The sequence below is a fragment of the Megascapheus bottae genome, chromosome 22 (genome assembly GCF_031878675.1).
Source record: "Megascapheus bottae isolate mThoBot1 chromosome 22, mThoBot2.hap1, whole genome shotgun sequence".
NCBI classification, from domain to species: Eukaryota; Metazoa; Chordata; class Mammalia; order Rodentia; family Geomyidae; genus Megascapheus; species Megascapheus bottae.
The window spans coordinates 34751201-34768890 of NC_143530.1; the positions used below are offsets into that span (position 1 = coordinate 34751201).

Consider the following 17690-nt stretch of genomic DNA (forward strand, 5'->3'; position numbering starts at 1 on the left):
CCCAACAAAGTTTCATTTAATTTTAAGGTTCTAGTAAGAAAAATAAAACCCAGAAAGTGATGCTGATTTAACAACTGACCAGTCACTTTCTTTTGACAAACTATAACCTAAAAATTGTGTGCTGAAAGCCTCCAGCCTCTTCATCTTTGGAAAAACAAAGAAATGAGAAGGTAACTCAACACTAGAGAATATACCGCAAAAGAAAGGAAAGGAAATGAGGAGGGAGGGGAGGGAAAAGAGTGAGGAGGGAAGGAGGGGAAGACAGGAAAAAGGAACGAGAAAATGAATTTATTAGTGGAATTTGGGACTCAATTAAATTGCTGTCTTTTTTTTTTTTTTTCCAGTCCTAGGCTAGAGCTCAGGGCCTGAGCATTGTCCCTGGCCTTTCTCAAGGCTAGAGCTCTATCACTTGAGCCACAGCACCACTTTTGGCTTTTTTTTTTTTTTTTTTTTTTGCCAGTCCTGGGCTTGCTCAGGGTCTGAGCACTGTCCTTGGACTTTATTTTGCCCAAGGCTAGCGCTCTACCACTTGAGCCTCAGTGCCACTTCCGGCTTTTTTTTCTATGTATGTGGTACTGAGGAATCGAATCCGGGTCTTCATGCATGCTAGGCAAGCACTCTACCACTAGGCGAAACTCCCAGCCCTCACTTTTGGCTTTTTCTATGTATGTGGTAACGAAGAATTGAACCCTGGTCTCGGTGCATGCTAGGAAGGCATTCTACCACTAAGCCAAACTCCCGGCCCTAATCTACTCTCTTGTTTGTGCATTTTTGTTTCACATAATGTTATTGCCACCATAAATTCTTACCAGTGCTGCAAGTCCTTGCCCTTTACTCCTTCTTCTAGTCTGTTATCCCCAGAATACCCAAACTGTGGCTGAAAGATCGGTGCCTAAGGCTGAAAAGTACAGCTTAACTGGTAGAGCACTTGCCTAGCAAGCATGAAGCCCTAAGTTCAAACCTCAGGACCACCAATCAAGTACTGAACAAAGATTATTTCCTGCCCTGAGTTTAAATCCCAATGCCATCAATAGGCAGACAGACAGATAGACAGATAACCAAACAAAGATGATTTCTTTCTACGGGCTGGTGCAGCTTCACATGGTTGCAGGGTGATCCCAAGCTTACCCATGCTCATGGAGGAGACTTCTGGTGATTGCTTGTTAGTGTTGGGGCTCACTTTCCATCTGAGACCCCACAGGGAGTGAGCTGTATTCTCACTCTCCCAGCACTTGAGTACAGTGCTTTCTTGGTTTGAAGTGATGGCATCTAAATCCCTGGCAGGATTCAGGCATGACAAATAGTCCCTGTCTTTCAGAGCTCACACTAAATCTCTGTACTCTCCAGACTCTGCCACAGAGAGACAGGCTATAAGTTAAATCCAGGACATGATTCCCAGAAAGGTAAACTCAAATGTCAGGACTTAACAATCTTCCTGGAGTCAGCACAGGTAGAGATGAATATTGTTTGTCCAATGCCCTGGGGTGAAAGCAGCTAGTCCCAGGGACCACAAAGGGGATTATAAGAAGGTTCAAATGGTAAATATTAAAATTGTTTTGCCAGTCCTTGGCTTGAACTGAGGGCCTAGGCACTGTCTTTGGGCTTTTTCCTCAAGGCTAGTGCTCTACCACTTAAGCCACAGCACCACTTCTGGCTTTTTTTTTTTTTTTAATGAATGTGGTACCAAGGAATTGAACCCTGGTCTTCATGCATGCTAGGCAAGCACTGCACCACTAGGCCAAACTCCCGGCCTTAAATGTTCTTAATATATTTTAACTAGTATAAATTCTCCCTGTGTGCATGGAGGAATTTTCTTGAGAGGAATTTTTGGTGCCAGGATGGCCACCATTCTTGTTTCCAGCAACCCCAGACACAGCCTGCGACTTCCCATGAAGATCCATCACCAATGCCAGGGCTACCCAGGACAGGATAACGCCACATAGGAGAGAACTCCTTGTGATCTAGACACTACTGTGGACATCTCCATAGTCACTAAGCCTCTGAGCCCCACAGTTTCCCACCATTGGCCAAGCAGGAATTCAAGCCTGCCTCTGTCCTGTCCCAGTGCCTGCCACCAAGCAGCTGTGTGACCAAAAAAAGCTAGGGTAAGGCAGCTAAACGCTGGTGGCTCACGCCTGTAATCTTAGCTACTCAAGAGGCAGAGATCTAAGGACTGTGGTTGAAAGCCAACCTAGAAGAAAGTTCATGAGCCTCTTTAATTAACCAAAAAGCCAGAAGTAGAGCTGTGGCTCAAATGGTAGAATGCTAGCCTTGAGCAACAACATGCAGGGGCAGAGTTCAAGCCCAAGGACTGGCACAAAAAAAAAAAAAAGCGGCCCAGGAGTTTGGCCTAGTGGTTAAAGTGCTTGCCTAGCATGCACGAAGACCAGGGTTTGATTTCTTGGTCCCACATACATAGAAACAAGCCGGAAGTGGTGCTGAGGCTCAAGTGGTAGAGCTCTAGCCTTGAGAAAGTCCAAAGACAGCGCTCAGGCCCTGAGCTCAAGCCCAGGACTGGCCAAAAAAAAAAAAAAAAAAAAGCAAGGTAATTCAGACATACTTGTTTATTTTATATGGCACTAGACACAGGGACATTTTTGTTTTAAAATAACATTGGTTGAAACGTGTTGACACCATAGGCCAGCATGTAGCATCACAGGCCTGGGACATGAAGAGATAATAGAAGTGTCAGCCTGCTGCTGTTCATGGGCAGAGGAAGATGTTGGGGTCACTCTGGAGAAGTGGCTAAATGAACAAAGGTGTCTCTTTTCATTGCTTCCTCCACAAGCCATCCAGGGGGCTAAACCCAAATATTCCTTGTCATAAATGTGGTCTTGCTCTGCCCTCACTCAGGTCCGTATTTATTAACTGTCCTTACCTTTGACCTTGGAGAGAGCAGGATCATCGTTTGCTCTGAAAACTCAAGTTAGCATGTTCCCATCCTTGCACATGCTAGGATTTGCATGCCATTTGCATATACACCTTGTCGTGGGTCTAAAACACCTGCACATGCACGCATACATGCATCTGTTTTACACACCCATCTTGCAGGGCACAATAATTTCAAAACACACACGTGGCCTTACCAATCCACAAAAAGACAAAATCATTGTATGTGATGCCAGCCACCTGACAGGTGAAGGGTCAGCACAGAAAATTTCACAAGGGGCCCCTATAGCCACACAGAGAGTCAAGCTCCCTGTGAGGACAGAATGGTGGTAGCCTGTCCAGGCCTAGGAGATAATGAAGCTCTTGGAATCTGGAGCAATCCCATTTCAGAAGTGGGAAGCCTGAGGATCCCCCCACCAGCCCCTGTCCTGCACTTGTCACGTGCCATCCGTGGTGGCCCTCTGGAGCTCACTTTCCAATGCCTACAAGTTCGCAAACAGACCTGGGCTAAAATCCTGTGGTTGACCCTCTTTCCTCCCTCGCTGCAGCTTAGTCAAAGGCCTACAGTGGAAGAACTTCGGGAAAGGAAGATCCTCATCCGTTTCAGTGACTACGTGGAGGTGGCGGATGCTCAGGATTATGACCGCAGGGCAGACAAGCCGTGGACCCGCCTCACTGCTGCCGACAAAGTATGCAAAGGGGGCAAGGAACGGAGAGGGCTGCGTCACTTGCTGCTGGCAAACGTGTGAGGGCACCAGCAACCAGGCCTCAGCCTGCCTCGGTGGTGGGTGCTCAGAACCCACCACATTCCTTCCCACTAGTGTTCTTTCTCCCACCCCTTCCCTTCAGTGATGAACATGGCCTAGTGGTAGAGTGCTCGCCTAGAATCCATGAAATTCTGGGTTCCATTTCTCGGTACCACATACACAGAAAAAGCCACAGTGTCACTGTGGCTCAAGTGACAAAGCTCTAGCCTTGAGCGAAACGCATCCAAGGACAGCACCCAGGCCCAAAATTCAAGCCCCACAACCAGCAAAAACAAACAAACAAATCCCAAGATGTACTCTTGCTTTATATTTTTAGCAGCCCACTCTTGCTGTAACTGAGAAAAGTATTCGTCTCTCTTCATGCTGTAATTGCCTCTTTTAAGGCCTCACTACCTCTCAATTCCGTTCACTGAGGGCTAAGGTTCTAATATGTTTGAGCCATAGTTTGGGAGGCTATTTTCAGAGAGGCAGGATAGCACTTTTGCAAGCACAAAGCTCCAGGCTTATCACAAACTGTCTGTGAAGAGGTCAGTATCCTCCAGTGAACTCTTAGGAGGTTCCAGAGGACAGTTGAGGTGAATGTTTTCACCTCTTTTTTTTTTTTTCCAGTCCTAGGCTTGGGCTCAGGGCATGAGCACTGTCCTTGGGTTTTTTCTCAAGGCTAGAGCTCTATCTACCACTTGAGCCACAGCACCATTTCTGGCTTTTTTCTATGTATGTGGTACCGAGGAATCAAACTGGGTCTTCATGCATTCTAGGCAAGCACTCTACCACTAGGCCAAACTCCTGGTCCCTGTTTTCACCTCTTAACAAAAGGAATTCTCAATGTTAAGAAGAAAAAAAGAAACAAAAAAAAAAAAAAACATGGTCATCATGTTAATTGCATGCTGACGGGCTCTTCATTCCAGGCTGCCATTCGGAAGGAGCTCAATGAATTTAAAAGCACTGAGATGGAAGTTCATGAGTTGAGTAGACACTTAACAAGGTTAGTATCCAGGGAGTATCCAATGGCAGTAAACATTTCCAAAAGAACCTCTCCTATGGGTCACAGGAAGTTTGGCTGGTGTCAAGGGGAGAAGATAAAGGAAAGGTCAGCATGAATTTCATATTTACTCAAAGTAAGATGAGGAAGGCTGAAGTCCCAGTCTTAAAAAAAAAAAAAGCCTTCTGAAATCTCATTTTTTAATTCATTCAAACAAAAAATGTAGCAAGCACCATACTACCAATAACCCAGAGTGAGCTTTTATGAAAACTTAAAGTGGAAAGAAAAGCCGGCTACCAATTTGAACTTGACAATTCTTATTCTGTGCCAGTCTGTGACAGTCCTGGGTGATGACATTTCAGGAGACTGAGGCATGGAACCACTTAAGGGCCTTAAAAAAGTCACATGGCAGGCTAGCAAGTAAACGACTGCCTTCGTTCTTCCATTTACTCTCCTTTGGTAAACATGTGGAGAAATGGTCCAGGCCTACAGATGGACTCAGCTCACCTAGTTTAGCCCCTAGGAATTCCACATTAAATCTGTCCTAAGACTAGAGGGGAATTTGGTAGGACTCAAGTACTCAGGTGTGCTCCTGTGTGGAGCTGCCTTGGGTGGGAGAGTGACAGTCCATCCAATCGCCATCACAAACAGGGCATCTGAGGATGGGAAGCGATCTTGCCGAATGCAATGTCTTTTGTGGCCCCTTGGTCTTGATGAAGTTATTTGTTTTTCTAGGTTTCACCGACCTTAACAGTGGAATTGCTCTTGAGTACTCTGCTGTCTTCGAAACATAAATTTATAAGAACCATAAGTGCTGGTATTTATTCACTTCCCCATTAAGATGTAAATCTTCTGAACTGCCTTTTTTTTAAAAAAAAGAGAGAGAGAAAAGAAGAAGAAGAAGAAGAAGAAGAAGAAGAAGAAGAAGAAGAAGAAGAAGAAGAAGAAGAAGAAGAAGAAATAAAAGGAAACACAATCGGGATTCTATGTGTGACAACATAGTGATGGTGACCGATGCTCCATCAGAACAGCAGGCTCTACTTCCAGTACCAAAATGGGTCCCAAGCAGCCAACAGGGCCCAGACTGAAGACCTCGCTGCGATGGAGTGGTCCTCATCCTCTCCATCTAGGCTCAATAGGCATCGTGTTGGTTTAGTCTGCAATGAATTCCTTCCTCACAAGGGGCTGTCACCTGAGTCCAAGAAGGTGGGAGGTGTCGTCGAGTGTGGGGGTGACTGTACAAAGTTGGCCTACTAGACTTGGCCCAATGCACTGGCTCCAGATGTGACTTGGGGAATCCCTGAGGAGGAGGTGGAGGAGGAGGAGGATAAAGGAAGGAGTACTTCCGGGTCACTCCTATCCTTTCTCTTCAGTTCTTTCCTGGGGGAGTCTGTGTTCTCGCCTGTTGATCCTGAGCATGGGTGAACCGGATGGGGAGAGCTGGTACTGAGCTCCATGCTGACCCCTTAGCCTGAGCTGAGATGCCTACCCAGAGAGTTGTCATCTAATCAGTTCAAACTAATTGACCCACTCGTGTTCAGGAAGCCCAGTGTCATAGGTGAGCCACACAACTGAACGCCATGGAAAATATGGTGTTCACTTATATATGAACATGAGGATCCTGTCAGGGTCAGAAACTCTAGCCAATGTCCTTCAGCTGCCCTGTGCCCACTAGGGTCTACAGTTATGTGGCCTGAACGTTAATGGCTTCTGATTTGAGGATCAGGCATGGAGACCAGAAGTTATGCCCGTAAGACTGGCCCTCCAGCCCTTGAGAGACTGGAACCCCAGCACCTCTCTCCATAGCCTTCCAACTCTCTTTTTCTCTGACAGATGAGTGTCCAGAGCTGAGTAGGGGCCAGCCATGGCAGCCCACAGAGCACCTCCCTGCTCCACCTATCCAGAGATAATCCTTCCTCTCTGCTGAGGGTGGCAGGCTGGAGATGTGCCTCCAACAGTCTTGTGTACTGGGACCCCAGGAAGGCAAGCTCTGTTGACAAGGGCCCTATAGTTTGGTTGCCCAAACTCTTAACAAGTATGCTAATCAGGCCTGCCACAGGGGTGATATGTCCTTACCGGAGCTCTTCTGAGCCCCGTTGTGGTGTGGTGTGTCTTGCTTTAGGATCACCACAATCCTCCTTGGTGATGGCTCTCTCTCCACCACAGACACCCCAGGGTCAGAAAGATGCCAGCCTGGCTATACTTAAGAGAAACAATGGCCCACCACCAGCTGTGTGGGAACCCAATTACTTTTAGTATGTAAAACCCATTCATGAGGCCATGCTTCCCCTTGCAGGCATTAAAGTCTCCATGGCAAGACAGATATGGGGTGGTGGGGTGGATGGGGGGGGCGGGGGAGCTCAGGGTATCTCCACAAGGCAGCACATGACCCTTGTCCAGCCCAAGGACACCACTCTCGCTAGATCTTTTCATTATTTGAATGTTGAATTGGAATCATTCCTGCAGCTAGGAGAGGTATTCAGGGAAAATGGTCACGATGTTAACGTTGGCTGTAAACACAGTCTCCGGAAAGGCTTACTGACGTTTGAATGTGCACATGGTAGGATGAGACCGCAGGGCTCTTGTGTTGAGCTGCTCTAGGGCAGACACGTGCTGTGGGCAGGCAGAAGTGCCCTGCCTGGCTATGGCCTGAGGTGGGCACTTCCTCTAACCAGCAGCTGTGCTTTAGGAGGCACGTGGTGCCCTGGCCTGACTTCCAGACCTTCCCCAGCCAGGAGTGAGTCATAGGGAACTCATTCCATTGACTCCTCCTCGGAAGGCCCAGGGTTTCCCTGCTGGCCTGGGTTCTTGCGGCCTTCCCTCTGGGAAGAGGAAGCCCAAACTTATGCCCCTGTAGTCAGGCCACAGGCCAGCTTGTCCTCCCAAGTCCCCTGAGACAGCAATCCCTTCTCTGCATGGGCGGAAGTGAACAGTCTCCACTTCTCTTCCTGCTAAAAGGACGCTCTTCGCAGAAGACATTGGCTCCCAGTCAAGGGTGCACCTCTCATACTCTTGAAAGGTCACTGACCTTCAGGATCAGCTATGACAAACCCACATTAAGTGGCTTTACCTAGCTCAGCAGCCTGCAGGACGGGGCCCCTCTGCTGTCTCTTTCTTAAAAGCAAACCAACAAACTCTAAGGTCTCTTTAGGAAGATCTATCCACAATTTTCTTTTTTTTTTTTTGCCATATTACAACTGAAGCAACTTGTGTTACTTCCCCAAATGACAATTTGACATAAATTAAGCAGGTGAAAGGAGAAGAGGTTGGCTAGACAGCTTCCAATGTACCCTTTCTGAAAAATATGTAGTTCTTAGTGTGAGTGTCTCCATGCCTGTGGAGCGTTCTGTCATTTGAATTCACATCATTTCCCTGTCATAATCAGACTCTGCCCTGGATTAGACTCTGGCCTATTTGCTTTTGTGAAATTCCTGCTAACTTTCATATTCTTTCTTCCCTGAAGACCCTCAAAGCCCTGTAAAAGATGGAAAACTTTAGCCTTTCTATCAGAGGAGAGAAAAGCAAACAAGGAGATTATGGTCCATTGTGATGAGAAGCTCTTGAGTTTATTTTTCTCCCGCTTCTGAACCTGTATTTATATTTGCTGATTGAAAATTGTGGTGTGGAATTTCAGGCAGTCACACACCCCTTCCTTGCACAGCCGGGGAGGCAAAAGGTCATCTGTGGTGACTTTTTCTTCCCATTTGTCTGGTGATTCCCCCAAGCCTGGTGGCTCTTTGCAGTTGCTCTCCGGTGTCTGTACATAGTTTGTCTTTGTATAGGAGTGAGTGCGTGTGGTGAGCGTCTGTGCTCTTCCAGGTTGGCTGTATGAGGAAGATGGTGTATGAATTAAACTGGATCTCTATGGCCTAGGTTTTGTACATACCAGAAACTGCATGGTATTTAAATTATTGTTTGTCTGATTATGTATGCAGTTTCTTTAAAAACAAACCAAAAAAAAAAACCTAAAAAAAGTTTTCTTTTGACTACTGTGTGTTTTATTACCAGGAGAACTACCAAAAATAAAATGCTTAGTTGGGCTGGGAAAAGGGCTCAGAAAAGGTGCAGGTCATATGATCAGCAAAATAATATTAGTCAGTGATGGTACAGGCAGGCTTCTATTTGTGATAATGCAGGGAAGTATTGTTTGCATGTAAATTAATGTCTATAATCCTGATTACTCAGGAGGCTGAGATCTGAGGATCCTGGTTAGAAGCCATCCCAGACAGGAAAATCTATGTATGAGACACTTATTTCTAATTAACCAGCAAAAAGCCACAAGTGGCAGTCTGGTTCAAGTGCTAGAGTGCCAGCTTGAATAAAACAACTAAGGGAGGGGTCGGGAGTTTGGCCTAGTGGTAGAGTGCTTGCCTACCATGCACAAAGACCTGGGTTCAATTCCTTGGTACCACCTACATAGAAAAAAGCCAGAAGTGGTGCTGAGGCTCAAGTGGTAGAGCTCTAGACTTGAGAAAGTCCAAGGACAGTGCTCAGACCCTGAGCTCAAGCCCAGGACTGGAAAAAAAAAAAAAATAAGGGATAGTTCCCAGGCCCTGAATCCAAGCCCCAGTACCCACACACCAAAAAAGAAAAAGTTCTTCCCAACTCTGCCTTTCTAAGATAGTGAATATAAGTGAACCTTTTGTTAGATCACTCAGGGTCATTTCAGTGATATTACAGTCATAATATCTGGAGGTTCTTTACCTGGCCCTAAGCAGATGCTCAAGGTAGTTTTACTTTTTACCATACACTGGATCTTCCATCTTGTTCCCTACATTATACACTATGACAATTATTGACCCAGCATTTCCATTGTACTGGGTATTATAATAAAGACTGGCTTAAAGTATAAAGGAGGATGTGAGCAGGTCCTATGCAAATAGTTTGTCTTTTTATATAAAGGACTTGTGCAATCACAGATACTGGTATCAGCCAGAGATAGATCACCAAGGGTAGACAATTTGCCCACATGTTTAGAAGACTGGGTTGTCCAATTGTCCTATTTTTAAAAAATCTTTCAGCCAGGCACAAGTGGTTTGTTCATGCTTGTAATCCTAGCTCTTTAGGAGACCAAGGAGGGTTGTGGTTCAAAGCTAGCCTGGGCAGGAAACTCTGAGACTCTCCTTTCTTTGGTGGGTCATGGGGCTTGAACTAGGCCTGGGCACTGTCCCTGAGCTCTTCAGTTCAAGGCTACTGCCATACCCATGAGCCAAGCCCCACTTCCCATTTTCTAGAAGTTAGAGATAAGAATCTCAGGTCCTTTTGTGCCTGGTCTGGCTTTGAACCCTGATTCTCAGATCTCAGCCTCCTGAGTAGTTAGGATTACAGGCGTGAGCCAACCTGCCCAGCCTGTGAGACTCTTCTTTAGCACCAAAAAGCCAGGAGTAAAGTTACAGTTCAACTGGTAGAGTACTATCCTTGAGCAAAAAAGTTCAGGGGCAGCACTCAGGTCCTGAGTTCAAGCCCCAGGACCAGAAAAAAAAAAAAAAGCTTATAAAATCTAGTTACTAACTTGTCTTCTCAAATATTTAGAGGGAAGCAAAGGGCTGGGTTTTCTAGAAGGGAAAAAAAATCACCGGGGGTCTGGGAGTGTAGTCTAGTGGTAGAGAGCTGGCCTACCATGCACAAAACCCTGGATTTGATTCCTCGGTACCACATGCACAGAAAAAGCTGAAGTGTGCTGTGGCTCAAGCAGCAGAGTACTAGCCTTGAGATAAAAGTCTCCAAGGACAGTGCCCAGGCCCTGAATTCAAGACTGGCAAAAAAAAATTATATATATATATATATATATATATATATATATATATATATATATATATATATCACTGGACTACAAAATCTGCAGCCCAGCAAATACAGGACCTTTCCCCTGGGTGGGTAAATGTCTAACCTAGTGAGGGGCTGCTCACTGAACTCACACTTTCCCAGGAAACACCTGTGGACCTTGTTAATATGCGGGCACCCACCTAGCAGATCTGGGTGGGGATGGGCTGGAGTCTTTGTGGCTAACAAGCCTTTGGGCTGGGCCAGCTGCAGTGGGCCAGAAATCACTCTGCCAGCTGATCCCAGCCAGGGAGAACAGCTCAAAGAGAACCTCTCTTCCCTTATCCAGGGTCCCCCTCATTGTAGGGCCTTAGTTTTTAAAACCCTGCTGGCTACCTCGGTCCTCTAGATTTTACATCCAAGCAGCTAGGCTGAGTCTTGCTCTGGAAGCAGAGAGGCGGCATACAGGGTAAGTGCTTTATACATGGGTTTTAGCTTCTTATCTGCAAATAGGCAATAGGGAGATGGAAGAGCACTGAGAAGCCCCACACCAGCTCTGCCTGGCAAGACAGAAAAGAAAATGGCTGGGGAGTGAAGCTCATGGTCACACATTGTCCCCAAGCAAGCAGAAACTCCTGGTGTGTATTTTCCCAGTGTTTACAGCTTCTGGTGAAAGTACTGGTTCAGCTACTGCAACCAACTGGAAAATATAGGCCATGCCAATTAATTACTTCAGGCCTCAGTTTTCTCATTTAGAAAGTAGCAGTGAGTTATATGTTCTTCACCAGCCTTTGGCTTGTCAGCTCCGGGGATATGGGAGTTTTAAAAGTCATAAGGGAGGGGCCGGGAGTTTGGCCTAGTGGTTAAAGTGCTTGCCTAGCATGCATGAAGACCCGGGTTCGATTCCTCGGTACCACATACATAGAAAAAAGCCGGAAGTGGTGCTGAGGCTCAAGTGGTAGAGCTCTAGCCTTGAGAAAGTCCAAGGACAGTGCTCAGGCCCTGAGCTCAAGCCCAGGACTGGCAAAAAAAAAAAAAAAAAAAAAAAAGTCATAAGGGAAGGGAGCAGTTTAGAGTTCTGTCATTTAGGTCATGAGCTCACTGTCCTTTAGTGCCAAGGACTGGCCTAGCACACTGTCTTCCTAGTGGCACAGCTCCCTCTCAGCACTTACATGTAGGCTCTTAAGGTTACCATTTATCAGATGAGCTCTCTTCTCCCATCCCCTAAGTGAGGTGTCTGGAGGGGCTCAGGAGCTTTGCCCCCCCCCCCCCGGGGCACCATTTGAGGGTACCTAACCAATGTGGTTACCTTAACCTGTTCAGCCAAAGGATCAATGCCCCCTGCCTTGGTGTCCCCCACTGTGGCTGCAAATGTCCCCCTGTACAGCAGTCGCTCGGGTCTGACTTGAGCTTCCGACTAAGATCTCCCCATGTCACAAAGCAGCACGGAGCACTGAGCCCATTGGGCTCTGAGGTCAGATCCAGGCCCTGGCTGGATCATGTCAAGCAAATTAATGTTGATGGGTCTCAGCTGTTTCATGTGACAATGGTAATAAAAGCACCAGCTTTATGGAGCTGTTAAGGTTAAAGACAGCAGTATGCACAAGGTGCCTGAAACAGTGTGTGAATGAGTGTGTGTGTGTATGTATATGTATGTATGTGGGGGGGGTGACACAGACCCCACTATAGTCTTCATTTGCTTGACATCCACATCCCACCAGCACCTCTAATTCAAAACTCTCAAACTTGTTTTCCTGTTCCAAGCCCTGCCTCCCCACCTATCCTGTTCTTCCTTTCCTTCCCAGTAAATGCTCCCACCTGAAGTCACCTTCTCTCTTCACTTCCAGCAAAATAGGGCCACCTGACAGTTCTGCAGAGAATCCACAATTGATAGCCTGTCTCCCACCTAGTGATGGAGCCCAGGCTCCTGGCCTGTGGCTGTTCAAGCCCAAACCTGCTCACCCTACTCCTTCACCTGGTATCTTCAACCCTCCACCATCTAACAAAAGCCCAGCCTTGCAGTGTGACCTCGATGGTGACAGTGTGACTTCTGCTCACTGCCCCCAGATTCACCTCCCATCTCTTGCTCTACCCCTGCCCAGAAGTGTCTGTGCAGGTATTTTGGCTCCGGCAGGTATTTCTGACATGTGCTATGAAGCAGCAATACTATGGGGGCCACCTCGGGGACAACCAGAGTTCAGCGGGGACCTTCCAGGAATGAACACACCCAAGCGTCCCTCAAGCTGTCCAACAGAGACCTCATTTAACTGAGGGCGGAACTCTAATGAGTCAGGGAAGCTCATCAACCCAACCCCTCAAAAGTACAGGCAATGGCTTCAGCTCAGGCACAGGGCACCTAATTTCTAATAGTGGCTGCTTGGTCTCTTGATGACTGGGGTCACTGCTAGTAGCTCCCACAGAAACACCATGCCTGGGAGTGCATTGCACTGTTTTTTGTTTACCTGATTGGGTTTTTGTTTTTCAGGGGTGTATGTGTGTGAGAGGAGGTAAAGAGGGAGAGAGAGAGAGAGATTACTTTGGCTTGAACTCAGGGATTTCTGCTCTTTCCTGATTTTTTTTTTTAATCAAGACTGACCACACCTCTGATTCAGGCTTTTTGCTTGTTAACTGGCTACAAGAGTCTCAGATTCATCTGCTCAGACTGGCTTTGAATATAGACCCACAGATCTGAGTCTTGAATAGCTAGAATTACAGGTGTGAACCACCAGTGCCTGCCCACTGAACAATTTTGGCACACTCTCATTGTTCCATGTAACCCAAAACACCTCACTCATGACAGAACACGAACCATGTGAGAACATACAACCATGTGAGCTAATAAGCAGATTATTGAATAGCAGAATGGCTTCTAAACATAAGCCTACTTGACTAGAGCAGCCCTCAACCTCTCCCAATGTCCATCCACTTGTCCCTAAGTGACAACTTTACCCTCTGTATCGAGGAACAAGACCCAGAAATGATATCCACAGCTCTCCACACACTGCCGTTCCATAGTGAGACTGAAGTTCCCACCAGTGGGACCCTCATACTGCCAAAAGACAGCCATAAGACAGCCAGTGACTTCCTGCAAGGGAAATAGTCTTGATCCTGGCACTGTGTGGGTCCCACCTAAAGTCACAGCAAAAGGCAGGGAAGAATTTGCAAACTGCCTAATGACAGAAACACATTGGGTATTTGATCAGTTAGGGGTAAGCATCCAACCCCTTCCTCAAAGCTACTTTGTAATTTTTTAAAAGGGAGGGTGGGGAGTTTAGGACCTTGATCAAAGTTTTCTATATTTCATCCTGAAAAGCCGTGGTCACCCAATATTTCCAGGGAAACAATGCCCTAGATTAAGGCAAAGAGGCCTTGTTCAGTGCACTGATGAATTTGTTCTGGGAAATGAAATAACTGCTAATCCTTCTTCCAGGCTCTGACAACCACTCTAAGCATATCCTAGACTGAACTGGAGTTCCAGATTCCATTTCTTTCCTCATTTGGGATAAATTCAGTCTTCGTAGGTTGTTTGTCCCTGAGCCAGCTATGGCTCTTTAAAAAGGGTGGGGGGAACAAAAGCTGGTCACTGGTGACACATGCCTGTAATCCAAGCTAGTCAGGAAGCTGAGATATGAGGATCCCTATTCAAAGCCAGCCCAAGCAGGAAAATCTGAGATTCGTGTCTCTAATTAAACCACCAAAAAGCTAGAGGTAGAGCTGTAACTCAAGGGGTAGAGCACCAGCTTTGAGTGAAGCTAAAGGACAGCTCTCAAACCCTAAGTTCACACCTTAAGATCTGTACCAATACCACTACCAACAACAACAAAGAGAAAATGGTGGCAGGTGGGCGGAGCATGCTGGTCTGTTCCTTAGTGATGAGGGAGTGAGACTTCACTAGTAGCATATTTTCCAGAGAGGCTCAGGTCCCGGTGCATTCTAAACTTGCATTGGGAAGAAGGCAAGGCCAGTTCTGCAGCCACACAGATGGGAAAGCTGTGTGTGCCGATTGAACTCTTTATTTCAGAGAGTCCCCACCAAGGAACAATCAACAGTCAATCTTTGGTCCCACTCCAAAGCCCTATGGCTAGTCTCCTGTACCCTGGGACTGACAGCCGTGTCAGCTGTGCGATTACGTCTGGGCCTCTCACATCTATACTTTCCCCTCCTGAGATGTTGTAGTTCAGCTTCTCACAAAGCCCCACTGTGTCTGCTCTCTACAAGGCTCAGGGGTTCAAATAGCATGAACACCCACTGACAAGAGCTGGCCCTGTTCCTTCTGGGTACTGATTGTTGCTGGAGCACTAGGGACACTTTCCAAACCAGCTGTCACCTCTGTCTGGCCTCATGCCATGGCTCTACACCCATCATGCTATGACAAGAGCTCCTTGTTGTAGTTCAGCTTCTCTGGGATTTTCCTTGAATCTATCTGGAACCCTGTCATTAGCCCAGGGTGAACAGGAAAATCCCTATCTTTCATTCTAGAATATCCAACAAAATAGCAGTGTTCATTTAAACTTACAGAAGGTAATTCTAAAGAATGGAACCTGGGGACAGAGTGTGGAGAGACAGACTTTCATCCTGGTTGCCTTTTATCATCCTGCCCCCACCACACATACCTATTCTTCATTTTAAAAAAAATCAGGAAGGCCAGGAAATATGTATGGTGTGAGGTATCTGTTATAGAATGCACATGAACAGAGAAATGGGTGGTATGCGTTCTATGGATTCACATAGATTGTCACTGCAATCCTATCAAAATTTAAAAGACCAGGAGGCCATAAGGAAACACAGGTGTCTTGAGACCACACAGCAGCTGAGCAAAGACAAAAAGCAGAGCCATCAGGACAAGCACGGAGTGGGTGAAATGGCACCATGTGTCCCTGGTTTATGGCCCCACTTCTGCACCTAAAGGTAAGTGCAGCTCTTACTATCTGCGGTTCAATGCACAGATATGGATTTTGTACTTCAGGAATACCTTAGCTACTCATGTATGTGACAGTGTGCATTGGAAGAAAGGGCCAGAATTGATGGTGCTAAATTTGAAGGATGGGAAAGAAATGAAAAGCAAACGTTTTCAGGTTTGGATAGAGAAGGTGGGGACAATTCCATCATGGGTGGACGTAGGTTACTCTGGGCTCTGGTCATGAGGAGAGGGCCAGTGCTCCGTGCCAAAGACAAGGGACGCTAGGCAGCTAAGAGCAGGCAGCTAGAGAGAGATATCTGGGCTCAGCAGCAAAGCAGTGAGAGGAGTGGCCCTTTCCAGGCCTCCAGGATGGGTTTGGGAATTGTAGACTCATGTTTCCCAAGGTCACCTTGAAAGCAGCTCTTTCTCCCTGCCTCCTTCCACATTGAATATGAGAAGGGGTCACAAGTTCAGCCTTTCTGGGTACACTGGAAGCTGTGGTGCTCACTCAGCCATCATGCCTCTCCCTCAGTGTCATCCCTGTCCTCTGGATGAGCCACCACCACTCACTGATTGCCACCCGGAGCCCCTCCAGGGAATCCACTTCTACATGGGACATTGTGCCACGCACGTTCATCCCTCCTCCCTACTCCACAGGCAAGGGGACTGAGTCTCACAGGGAAGGTAGTCACAGCAGCAATCCGGGCTTCTGAATCCACCCATGAATCCTGGCAAAGGGTGGTCTGCAGGATGGCAGCTAGGATTCAAGAAGATTTAAACCTGTGTCTGGCCTGCTAATGTACATCTAAACTGGTAGTGATGGTTATATTTCGCTTAGCAATCTTCACATACAAATGGCTGAACATTGAGGGTTTTCTTTTGGTGTAAATGAAGACTGGAATGTAGTTGAGAAACATCTGCACAGTGGCTTTGTGACACCACCAATGTATCACAGATTTATTTATTTATTTTTATGCTTATCATGAAGTTCCATCCTTGAGGTGACTTGTGTTCTCAGTTGGCTGTTAAAGTTCCAGCCATTATGTATGTGTTCCAGGCAGGGGATAAGAGAAAAGATTTCCTATTTGCTGGGAAATTCTCTTTAAGAAATATTTTCTGGCTGGGGTGGGTGGCTCACATCTGTAATCCTAGCTACTCAGGAGGTTGAGATCTGAGGGTTATGGTTCAAGGTAGGAAGGTCCATGAGACTCTTATCTCCAATTAAACACCAAAAAATCAGAAATGGAGCTGTGGCTCAAGTGATAAAGCATTAGCCTTGACTCAGGGACAGCTCCCAGGCCTTGAGTTCAAGCCCCAAGACTGACACCAAAAAAAGGAAAAAAAATATTTTCTGGACATCTTGCCTTCCAACTTACTGGCTTTCCAACTTATTGGCTATCTCAACAACAACAACAAAAAAAAAAAGCATAAGAAATAGTTGTCATACTCCTACCTCAAATAAATTTGGGGCCTGCTTAGTACAAAAGAAGGGAATAAGGGGTATTGGGTAATTATCGGGTGGCTGGTGATTGGTTACCTGCCACCTAGGTAATGACCTGATAGGTGATAGGATCTATGATGTGGCTGGTAAGAGGCAGAGTGCAGAGTGCAAACTCTCACTACTGAGATTGGATTACCGGTTGGAGGATCCGTATCATAAGGTTTTAGCAGCAGATTAGAAGTGAGGTCAAACTAATCATTTAAAATGAGAAACGGTTATGTATTTACTATGGCATATCGGCTTCCTTAAGGATTCAGGTTATATCTTGTATTTGGTAAAATCCACATGACACACAGTGGTCCCAAAGGACCAGCAGCCACAGCATAGTCAGGAGGCTCATTTGAAATACAGAACTCCAGCCCTTCTTATATTTGTTGACAAGATTTACAGTGACAAGGTTCTGAGGTCAACTGTGCATAGTAAAATCTGAGATGTTCATTGTGGTGTTATTGTGTTATTACAGCCCCTGTAGTGGGCATCCTCTCCATACACTGCCTCCTCTAGAAGCAGTCTGCATCCTGGTTTATAGATGAGGACAATGTGCCCAAGTAAGAGGTCTAGGCAGGCACTGTATCTCTGAACTGGCTTGCCCCACAGAGTGTGGGAGGGGTGGCGGGGGAGTGTGTATGTGCACGTGTGCTTTGCTAGCGATGCAAAGCCATGAGTCCAGAGCTTTGTGCATGCTAGGCAAGAGCTATACCACTGAGCGCCATCCTGTAACCTCCAAAGAAGGTATTTTAAAGTCGGGGGGAGAGGGCAGTATTTCAGAATGAAATATAAATGGGTTCCGTAAAACCCATTAGATTGGCAGTCAGGAAGCCAGGATCCAGAACCTGTTCAACCACCAGCTGACCTTGTCTAACCCCGTGGCTGGAACCTCGCTTCTCT

At 46.5% G+C, this 17690-nt stretch overlaps 1 protein-coding gene across 1 annotated transcript in view; it reads left to right on the plus strand.

Moving 5' to 3' along the window:
- Phactr1 (phosphatase and actin regulator 1) overlaps positions 1 to 5449 on the plus strand; it is a 412563-nt gene extending 407114 nt beyond the window's left edge. Inside the window, 3 exon segments of the mRNA XM_090356490.1 lie at positions 3438 to 3578; positions 4565 to 4641; positions 5374 to 5449. Coding sequence (XP_090212616.1) covers positions 3438 to 3578; positions 4565 to 4641; positions 5374 to 5389 — 234 coding nt within the window. The 3' untranslated portion in view covers positions 5390 to 5449.
- Positions 5450 to 17690: the final 12241 nt, after the last annotated feature.